At 37.5% G+C, this 11,210-nt stretch overlaps 1 protein-coding gene across 1 annotated transcript; it reads right to left on the reverse strand.

Moving 5' to 3' along the window:
- Nucleotides 1-33: 33 nt before the first annotated feature.
- Nucleotides 34-10,843, reverse strand: csgalnact2 (chondroitin sulfate N-acetylgalactosaminyltransferase 2). Its single transcript, XM_051915919.1, has 8 exons — nucleotides 10,695-10,843; nucleotides 9,083-10,004; nucleotides 8,690-8,906; nucleotides 4,486-4,587; nucleotides 3,443-3,624; nucleotides 3,020-3,114; nucleotides 2,838-2,919; nucleotides 34-1,873 (listed from the first exon to the last, which is right to left on the reverse strand). The coding sequence occupies exons 2-8, from the start codon at nucleotides 9,732-9,734 to the stop codon at nucleotides 1,581-1,583; spliced, it is 1,623 nt and encodes a 540-aa protein (XP_051771879.1). The 5' UTR covers nucleotides 9,735-10,004; nucleotides 10,695-10,843; the 3' UTR covers nucleotides 34-1,580.
- Nucleotides 10,844-11,210: the final 367 nt, after the last annotated feature.

Below are 11,210 nucleotides of genomic sequence, written 5' to 3' on the forward strand. Positions count from 1 at the left end.
CACCTTCATGGTTTATTTTAGGGACATTAAAAATAGCTTGTTGTAATCCTTTTATTTGTTTTAGAAAATGAGCAATGTAACCCAACATCCTGATCAATTGGAGGCTCTACAATAGATAGCAACGGTTAGTTTTAATCTACCTGCCAGTTTAAGTGGAATTAATACATAATGTCTTCATCAACAGCTGTTTTTTTTAATACCTCAATTTACTATATACCACAGATTCATTTCAAAGTGGTTGCACAGGCCAAAGCATTGGATGTTTAGAGCCTGTAACATAAACCCCTGACAGATATCGCTATGGCACTGACCAGTGTCCTCACACATGGTGCAAAGTAAAGGTTTGACACATGCATCAATGCATATCAGGTCCATGCTATCTCACACAGCAAAAATGTGGAAGATTGGGGAAGAGTCTGAATACTGTTCCAGCAGAAACAACCTACAGTACAAATCCAGCATGGCAAGTGTAACTACATCCACATGTGGATGATTGTCCCTTTTAGCAACATATCTCCCTTTTTGTCACACCATACACATTTTCAACAGAAATAATATAAAAATGTAACATGGCTTTGTCAATTAATGGCAAAAAACAAAAACATGCTTTACACAAATCAAGAGTAGAACAAGTTCTGTGCAAATCATTTGTATAAAATAGGGCTGGGACAATACATCGATTCTCGATACAATTATTCTGTATCGGTTCTGATATTTTCCGAACGTATCTTGATTCTTTCTTGAATCGATTCTGAGCTTAGTTTTTAACAGCAGATGGCGCTCTAGTCTAGCTTTTAACCGCACACTCAAACGCTCACAAAGAAGAGTGCTGACAGCGTTCGTGCGTTCGGCTGAGTCATGTAAGTGGTTAAATATACTTGCACCTTTTATGACGCGAAATTAATGTAAACAGCCCACTGCGAACACCCTTGTAATTCGCTTCAACCTTTTCGAACTTTACGAATGATTATTTTAGGTTCAAGTAAATTGGAAGCAGGCAGAGTACGGTTGTTTCTAAAGCACGTAGTGCCATCTGCTGTTAAAAACTAAGCTCAGAATCGATTGGCGATACATTCGGAAAATATCTGAATCGATACAGAATAATTGTATCGAGAATCGATGTATTGTCCCAGCCCTAAAACATGTTTTTATGCAAGCTGTTGCATTCACTTCAACAAGACAATTTACACAACAAATTTATGAATTGCTTCCACAAACTTATTTTCATGAATGAGGCCCAAACAATCTCTCCAGTAACTTATTTCCCCAAAGGGACTGGTCATTATTCACACATGTAGTAAACAAATCCAAAAAGGTTAGGTGCTTAACACCTAAACTGGCATAAATTGGCATTAAAGCAAACTATTTCAGAACGTAAATCAAAGTAAGTGTAAACGCTTTATGTAGTACCAATCAGTACCATCCTCTCATAACACTTAGTCTTTGTTGTCAAAGTCTTCTGTAATCCTTGGATAATTATATAGATTTGACTTTAGTTCAGATAATATGAAAACAATTATTTTGACCCATTTCTTCATTGCTGTTATCAACAAAGTTGTGCTCCTTGCTGCATTGTTGATTCATTCTGCTGGTCTGCTCTGAGTTTTGTAGGCCTGCTTTCGAAGGTGAGTCTCGATCTCCTCCCTGAACACAAGCATGCCCAGGTGAGAGTGTGACGCCTCATTCATTGCCTTGGACTGGATGCACATGCGGTACTGTTCTGGGGTCAGCTCGTCTGCGCACAGCTTCTCATGCCACAGGTGGAAGAGGCCTGATACCGGAGTGCGGATCACAATCTGATCACTCCGTAGGTACTTCCTGTACAAGTGCACATCTTCTACACCCCAGCCTTTCACTTCCAGATCAAATCCTCCTAGAAAAGAGAAGCAGAGTTTGTTTATATGAAACAACAGGAAAAGGATCTTTTTATTGTATTTTGATGCATCTGATGCATTCGTTTTAAAGTATTCTCATGTATGCATTCATTTACAAAAGGAAAAAAGTTTCATTGTTTAATTTTACAACAAGAAGAGTTACTACAATAAAATATAATACATATTATTGGCGTACATGAAACATTGCCTTAATCTAATGTTGCTGAATTTATTTTGTTTTGAGTATATATACCTGCCAAAATTTTGGAAACATTACAATTTATGTTTTTGAAAGAAGTCAAGGCTGCATTTATTTAATCAAAAAATACAGTAAAAACAGTAATATTGTGAAATATTATTACAGTTTAAAATAATTGTTTTCTATTTTGATAAATTTTAAAATGAAATTTCTGTAATGACAAAGCTGAATTTTCAGCATCAGTGTCACATGATCCTAATATGCTGATTTGCTGCTCAAGAAACATTTATTATTATTAATATTATCAATATTGAAAACATTTTTTTCTGCTTAACATTTTTGTAGAAACAATGAATAATTCAAAGAGAAATAATACTTTTATTCAACAAGGATGCATTAAATTGATCAAAAGTGACAGTGAAGACATTTATAATGTTACAAAAGATTTCTAATTAATAAATGCTTTAATAAGTGCAAACAAATTCATTGAACCTTCTATTCATCAAAGAATCCTGAAAACATGATCACCATTTCCACAAAAATGTTAAGCAGCACAACTGTTTTCAACATTGATAAGAAGAAATGGTTACCTGAGCACCAAATCAGCATATTAGAATGATTTATGAAGATTGGGTTAGTGATACTGAAAATCTTATTTATTTTTGATTGAATAATAGAATTATGAGTAAAAGCCAGTCACCCTAAATAAGAAAATTATTATTAGAACATTATTTCCTACAATCTACAAGTCCACATTAACTTACCAATGCTTAGAAAGTCAGAGCGATACTGACAAGTCATGCCAAATCCAAAATCCCTCCAGAATCCGGCATCTTTTTTATGAATCTATAAACAGCATACAATTGTATTATTTTCTTTTGTATCACTAGAAAGCCATATGTTCTAAATATATGTAGTTGCATACAAAAATCATGAGGTTACATACCAGCTGATTCTCAATTGGGGGTGGAAACTCAAGATTTCCATAAACTATAGCTGGATTGTACAAACTGAAAACCACCGGATAGAAAACACGTTTACCTGCAAGGAAGAAAAAAAAAAAAAAAAAAAAAACTTATAAACTATAAGTATTACAGTATTATATAAGTAAAACAAACAAACTATTATAAAATTACATAGGTGATTATATTTTTAGTATAAAATTGATTTGATATTTTACTGTTCTGTTAAACATGCATAAAACAAGAAAATGTCATTTATTTATTTGCTACATATCCTATTATTACTGATATTATTACTGCTCAGTTGTGCAATCAAACAAGTGCAAAATGGGAGAAATATGGATGTTTTATCTAGTAATGGGTCCATGAATTTTCAGATATAAATGCTTGTTGAGATCCAGACAAACCTGGAGCTGTATTAAGCCGACAAGTACTAAGAAATTCCAGGGTGAAGTAGATGTCAACGTCACAGAAGAACATCAACACGTCCCCCCCTTTCTCCCACGCATGAGCTCCAATGTCCAGACCACGGCCACGTGAAAACTCCTCATCCACAGGGATCAGAGTGTAGTTACTGAAGTTCTCCTCGCTGGAAAGGATCATAAATAACAGTGTAGGAAACAAAATGAAGCTTAGAAGATTTACGCCAACCATACTGGATAATAACACGTGTTTACAATCTACATACATTACTCTTTACTAGTCTGGGTTGGTATGATTTTTAAACGTTTTTCAATGAAGTCTCTTTTGCTCACCAAAGCTGCATTTATTTGATCGAAATTACAGGAAAAACAGTAAATTGTGAAATAGTATTTAATATTTAATAATATTTAAATCAACTGTTTTCTATGTTAATATATTTTAAAATGTAATTTATTCCTGTGATGGCAAAGCTGAATTTTCAGCATCATTACTCCAGTCTTCAGTGTCACATGATCCTTCAGAAATCATTCTAATATGCTGATTTGCTGCTCAAGAAATATTTTTTTTTATTAATGTTTATGAAAGCATTTGTGCTGCTTAATATTTTTCTGATATTTTTTAGGATTCTTTAAAAGGAATATCAAAAGAACAACATTTATTTGAAATAGAAATCTTTAGTAATGTTATAAACGCCTTTACTGTCACTACTGATCTACTTAATGCATCTTTGCTGAATAAAAGAATTAATTTCTTTAAATAAAAATCTTACTGAGTCCAAAAAATTGTGAATGGTAGTGTACAGATAATGTGAATTACTCTACGAGCTCTGCGCACAATAATTATGAAAAAGGAAGCTTACTTCCTGCTATTTAAGAAAATTACAGTTTTTCAAAAGAACATTTCTACTGCCCCATTAAGATGGGTAAACAGCAAATTTCTTTTCCTTGGGTTTCCTCCATTCAGGATGTTGGCAAACAGAATTTTTCCAGTGACACACATGTAGACAGAACATTTTTAAAGCTCAAACCTGGACATTTTCTTCAAAGACGCCTTCACCTCCTGCAAGCCCATCTGACCAAAATACACCACTGTGAGATGCACCCGCTTGTCCTGCTGTATACAAACCTCCCTGCACACAGAAAACACAGTCTGACCACAACATTTACAAAACTTCCAAAGAGAAACCTGTTCTGAAAAACATTCCCTTGTAAAACCGTGTAATATCTGGCTCTGTGTTGCTGCATCCCACACGTCTTGAGAAGTTCAACCGTATGACATTGGGTTCAAGTTGGTTATGTGAATTCAACGTGTTGACCATCAAAAAGCTACTTGAGTAAAAGGGAGTTCTGTGTGATGATCGGTGACTGTGTTGTCTGTGAAATTTAGTTAGTGCTGCAGAAATTACATGTATTTGTAAGCTAAAACCCAGAAACGAGTTAGCATTTTAGCACTGCCAGTTCCATCATCCTGAAGTCTTTTTAGTTAAATGCCGAAATAAGTTTAGTGTTGAACACCAATGAGTGCCTCATTAGCGGCTGTTTCTATGGGCCGCTATATGTAAGCCGTCCACCTTATTGGAACGGTCAAAGCCGGCCCATGAACATTCAAGAGCAAGTTGAACGAGTGTCTGCAACCGTAGTTAGACGCATGTATGAATCTGCCTAGAATGAATCTCTACACTTCAGATGATTTTGCTAAACTAACACATTATAAGACGACGGCGTCAACTAACATGAGAGTTACCATAGTAAAAGTAAAAACATTAAAAAGTACCAAAGTAAAAACCTGTAAAATTGAGTTATATATGTATATATACACATACATATACAGTTGCAAGAAAAAGTATGTGAACCACTTGCAGAATTTGTGAAAATGTGAATGTTAACAAAATTAGAGATCATACAAAATGCATGTTTTTTTATTTAGTACTGTCCTGAGTAAGATATTTTACATAAAAGATGATGTTTACATTTAGTTCACAAGACCCAAAAAAAAAAAAGAAAAAAAAAAAAGCTTAATTTATTAAAATAACCCCATTCATAAGTATGTGAACCATTGATTCTTAATACTGTGTGTGGTTACCTGGATGATCCACAACTGTTTTTTTGTTGTGTGATGGTTGTTCATGAGTCTCTTGTTTGTTCTGAGCAGTTAAACTGAGCTCTGTTCTTCAGAAAAATCCTCCAGGTCCTGCAGATTCTGCAATTTTTCAGCATTTTTTGCATATTTGAACCCTTTCCAACAGTGACTGTATGATTTTGAGGTCCATCTTTTCACACTGAGGACAACTGAGGGACTCAAACACAACTATTAAAAAAGGTTCAAACATTCACTGATGCTTCAGAAGGAAACACGATGCAATAAGAGCCGGGGTGAAAACTTTTGAACAGGATGGTAATGTCCCAATTTTTCTTATTTTGTTTAAATATCATTGTTTTTCATTTAGTACTGCCCTTCGGAAGCAACAGAAGATACTTGCCTGTTTCCCGGAAGAAAAATTAAGTACAATTTACCTTGATAATCAAATTCAAAAGTTTTCACCCCCCTGGCTCTTAATGCATTGTGTTTCCTTCTGGAGCATCAGTGAATGTTTGAACCTTTTTTTAATAGTTGTGTTTGAGTCCCTCAATTGTCCTCAGTGTGACAAGATGGATCTCAAAATCATACAGTCACTGCTGGAAAGGGTTCAAATATACAAAAGACGCTGGAAAACTGAAGAATCTGCAGGACCTGGAGGATTTTCCTGAAGAATATTGGGCAGTTTAACTGCTCAGAACAAACAAGAGACTCATGAACAACCATCACAAAAAAAAAAAGAAAAGAAAAAGAAAAAAAAAAAAAGTCGTAGATCATCCAGGTAACCACACACAGTATTAAGAATCAAGGGTTCACATACCTTTGAACTGGGTCATTTTAATAAATTCAGCTATTTTTTTTTGTCTTGTGGACTAAATGTAAACATCTTTTATGTAAAATATCTTACTCAGGACAGTACTAAATAAAAAAATAATATGCATTTTGTATGATCCCTCTTATTTTATTAAAATTATTCACATTTTCAGCAAGTGGTTCACTTACTTTTTCTTGCAACTGTGTATATATATATATATATATATATATATATAAAATCTCTCTCTCTCACAGAAGTGAGTACACCCCTCACATTTTTGTAAATATTTTATTATATCTTTTCATGTGACAACACTGAAGAAATGACACTTTGCTACATTGTAAAGTAGTGAGTGTACAGCTTGTATAACAGTGTAAATTTGCTGTCCCCTCAAAATAACACACAGCCATTAATGTCTAAACCGCTGGCCACAAAAGTGAGTACACCCCTAAGTGAAAATGTCCAAATTGGGCCCAAAGTGTCAATATTTTGTGTTATTTTCCAGCACTGCCTTAACCCTTTTGGGCATGGAGTTCACCAGAGCGTCACAGGTTGCCACTGGAGTCCTCTTCCAATCCTCCATGACAACATCACGGAGCTGGTGGATGTTAGAGACCATGCGCTCCTCCACCTTCCGTTTGAGGACGCCCCACAGATGCTCAATAGGGTTTAGGTACCCTCAGCTTCTTTAGCAAGGCAGTGGTTGTCTTGGGAGTGTGTTTGGGGTCGTTATCATGTTGGGATACTGCCCTGCATCCCAGTCTCCGAAGGAAGAAGATCATGCTCTGCTTCAGTATGTCACAGTACATGTTGGCATTCATGGTTCCCTCAATGAACTGTAGCTCCCCAGTGCCGGCAGCACTCATGCAGCCCCAGACCATGACACTCCCACCAGCATGCTTGACTGTAGGCAAGACACACTTGTCTTTGTACTTCTCACCTGGTTGCCGCCACACACACTTGACACCACCTGAACCAAATAAGTTTATCTTGGTCTTATCAGACCACAGGACATGGTTCCAGTAATCCATGTCCTTAGTCTGCTTGTCTTCAGCAAACTGTTTGCGGGCTTTCTTGTGCATCATCTTTAGAAGAGGCTTCCTTCTGGGATGACAGCCATGCAGACCAATTTGATGCAGTGTGTGGCATATGGTCTGAGCACTGACAGGCTGACCCCCCACCCCTTCAACCTCTGCAGCAATGCTGGCAGCACTCATACATCTATTTCCCAAACACAACCTCTGGATATGACGCTGAGCACGTGCACTCAACTTCTTTGGTCGACCATGGCGAGGCCTGTTCTCAGTGGAACCTGTCCTGTTAAACCGCTGTATGGTCTTGGCCACCGTGCTGCAGTTCAGTTTCAGGGTCTTGGCAAACTTCTTATAGCCTACGCCATCTTTATGAAGAGCAACAATTCTTTTTTTCAGATCCTCGAAGAGTTCTTTGCCATGAGGTGCCATGTTGAACTTCCAGTGACCAGTATGAGAGAGTGAGAGCAATAACACCAAATTTAACACACCTGCTCTCCATTCACACCTGAGACCTTGTAACTCTAACAAGTCACATGACACCGGGGAGAGAAAATGGCTATTTGGGCCCAATTTGGACATTTTCACTTAGGGGTGTACTCACTTTTGTGGCCAGCGGTTTAGACATTAATGGCTGTGTGTTGAGTTATTTTGAGGGGACAGCAAAGTGTCATTTCTTCAGTGTTGTCACATGAAAAGATATAATAAAATATTTACAAAAATGTGAGGGGTGTACTCACTTCTGTGAGATACTGAGATATATATATATATATCCTAAAAAAGGCAGTTGCTAACATGCGGCTAAATGGGACTACAGAGGTTGTTGGGTTATCAGCCAAACAGTGAAACTCATCTACGCACTATTGTGCTTTTTACAGCCTCAGTTTATAATCACACTCTTGCAGACAATTCTAACACATACTGAAAGGGAACATGTTTTTAAATAAAGAACTGAAAGAAGCTTAATGGTTTTCAGAAGCTTAATGGTGGCGACTGTGTTGTAGTTTCTTTATAGCCTACATTTAGCTTTTCTGCTGATTGTATTTAGGCTTCAAAATCCATAAAAGGTCATCTTCTTGTGAAGATAATCACGATGAAGAAAACATGTAAGAATCGTAAACTTTTGTTGGTCACAGAGCTTATTTTCTACAATAATCCAAAAGCCAATGAAATAAATCCTATTAGGTTTTTGTCTAGGGAACCAGGGTGATGCTAACGTTTGAGTTGGCCTACACAAATACGTCATCACATTTACACTGCACACATTTCAGGAGTAAACTTCCTGAAACTTTCTATGGTGACCTTCTCACCTGAAGTTGTGCAAGAACTGAACAAAGGCTTCAGTACGGCCTGACAGTGGCACTATGATGTTAATGATGGTGCTGGCGGCGTCTACAGACGTGCTCCTCACTTTCATGAGGGGCCCAAATGGACGGAAGAGGGTGACGTGACGGTACTCGTGGGAATTCTCTTTAGCGAAGTAGAGCTCATACAGTGTGCCTTTGTCCCTCTCGGTCCTGTAGAGTCCTGCCAAGAATAGCGAGTACACAAAAGCAGCTCAAGTTACTGAATATTTTGTGCTGTGCAAAGTTCACACCACCTTTATTATCCTCAAATACAAACAGTCGCTGTCAAATACACACAAACCCTGAACACACTGTGCGTAAAGTACATAGTGTATACTTCATCTAAACAGCTCTTACCCTCAAAAAAATGGCTTTCTGTGAACGTCTGCCTCTGCATGGGGATGTTGTCCTCCTGTCCGTCATCATCTTCTGGGTTATTAATAATATCCAAACCCGCTTCTATCACCTCCACCAACTCATCCCTCCGGTCCTTCCGCACAGGCTTCTCCTCGGGGTGGCGCGTCAGGCCCATCTCCAGCTGGTACACCTTTGTGGTGGTGAAGCTCTCAAAGGGCACAAGCGCGTACTCGCTTGGCAGCCTCGCTCCTGTATTCACCTCTGCTTTGTCGATTTGTGAGTGCAGGTACTCCAAGAGGTCACTCGGCTCTTGATCTCTGCCATCAATCAGGCTCTGTGGCCCGGGACCCTCCTTTTTTTCTTGAAGTATTCTCAGTTTCTCGCTCATCTCTTGGAGTTCTTGTTTGAGCTGTGCGATCTGCCTCTTGAGGCTGGCCGCTCGGCTGAGATGCCGCTCTTCCTGCTCCTGCAGGAGGGCCTGGTAATACTCCTTCCCATACGGATCTCCGCCCAGGCCAGGCAGCACCTGACTCACATCTGCAGGGGGCGTGCATTCCAGCAGGTAAGCAAAGAGCAGCAGCACCAGGAGCAAAAATATACCCAGGAGAAGCCAGCGCGCCCGCCCCTGCAGAGGAAGCCCCCGTCTGGGCATTTCTGAGAGGCAGGGTGCTCTTTACCAGCCACAGTTTTGCATTCCCACCCAGTCAAAACGTAACCTTTAGGAAGGATGAAGTCTTTCACTTTAATCCATTCCCAAGCAAAGCGAAGGGTGTGCTCTAGTGTCACATTTCTCTTGTAATGATGCTCCTCTGAGACTACAGCACGCCGATCATGCTCAGATTCCTCAGAGATGTGTGAATATACCATTGACAAACTGTCATCCTGCTTGCACAATATTCCTCAGTTATGAGAAGCAACACATCTAAAAAGAGATTCAAATCATGAAAAATATAATTTCTAATCAATATATTTAGACCAAACACGAACTGACAAAAAATTAAAGTTTAACAATAGTGAAACAAATATTCAAATAATTAAAAACTATATAAAATAACTTGACAGCCTTTAACGTGAAAACAGTCACTCCATTTTAAAAAATATTAATGATACTATTCTTTATTAAAACGTTATTCATTTATTAAACGAATATCCACACACACACACACACACACACAAAAGTAAAGTAACTTGGATTGCAAACTGATAATATGTAAATTTATATTGTAAAATTGTTGCTAGGCAGTTTTCAGATTGTTAAGCAGTGGACTATAATTCTTAGAGCATCGAAACTTTAAGAATCTAAAAATAAGACAATAATTTAAATATTTTAACTATAATAATTTAATAATGAATATTTTATATCAATGTTTTTCATAAGCGGGCTCGGATTCCTGATCACCCTATCTGTTTATTTTGCCGACTGACTCCATACACAGTATAACTACTCATATTCACCGAAAACAGCTTTGTGCGCACAGCAAAACATCTGCCTGATGAAAAGATATAATGGCTAAAATTCTAACAATTTAATTAGCGAAAGAAAACAACGAGATTGAAGTTGTTTACTTGGATAAAACGAACATGGAATGTGCGAACAATGTGCAACACTTACCTCGGTAGTTGTGATTGTATGTGGCTGTCGGTAACCGCTTCTTTATGCAACTGTTCAACAGAATACCGAGCATAATAAATGTGGGAATAGAACGCCACGGGGCAACGAAAAAAAGGAAGCACAATAAAAACGCATGTTATTTCCGCTTTGAGCCGCAGCATTTCAAAATAAAAGTCGGTATGTCGTCTTTAGATGTTTTAAAAATTGTTAAAGACTATCATTAACAAAATTAGTCTGTTTTGAAAGTTAACCCACTTCCTTTTTAAAGTTGCATTTCATGTCTTTTATAGGGTTCTATTTATTTTGTGTTCGTGCTGCTGCTCCACTTTGTTTGTATGAGAGGAAAAACTTTTATTGTGTCTGATTTCAATAAATCTTTCATTCATTCATTTTTGTGGTCACAGTATAAAAATGTGTCTGCTATCATGGATGGCCAGATGTTATAACATTTGAAACTTTTTATATAAACAATTATGATTCTTTCACTCTTTTATTAAGTCTGATAATGAAATAACA

Source organism: Ctenopharyngodon idella, chromosome 13 (assembly GCF_019924925.1).
Source record: "Ctenopharyngodon idella isolate HZGC_01 chromosome 13, HZGC01, whole genome shotgun sequence".
Lineage (NCBI taxonomy): Eukaryota > Metazoa > Chordata > Actinopteri > Cypriniformes > Xenocyprididae > Ctenopharyngodon > Ctenopharyngodon idella.

Bases quoted from the DNA above. Each gene is read 5' to 3' on its own strand.
- csgalnact2 (XM_051915919.1), bottom strand. From the start codon at position 9,734: ATGCCCAGACGGGGGCTTCCTCTGCAGGGGCGGGCGCGCTGGCTTCTC. The intron at 3,115-3,442 runs GTTTGTCTGGAT...TCTTCCTTGCAG, and splicing joins TCGGCTTAATACAGCTCCAG to GTAAACGTGTTTTCTATCCG. The intron at 1,874-2,837 runs GTAAGTTAATGT...TCTCTTTTCTAG, and splicing joins CTCTGACTTTCTAAGCATTG to GAGGATTTGATCTGGAAGTG.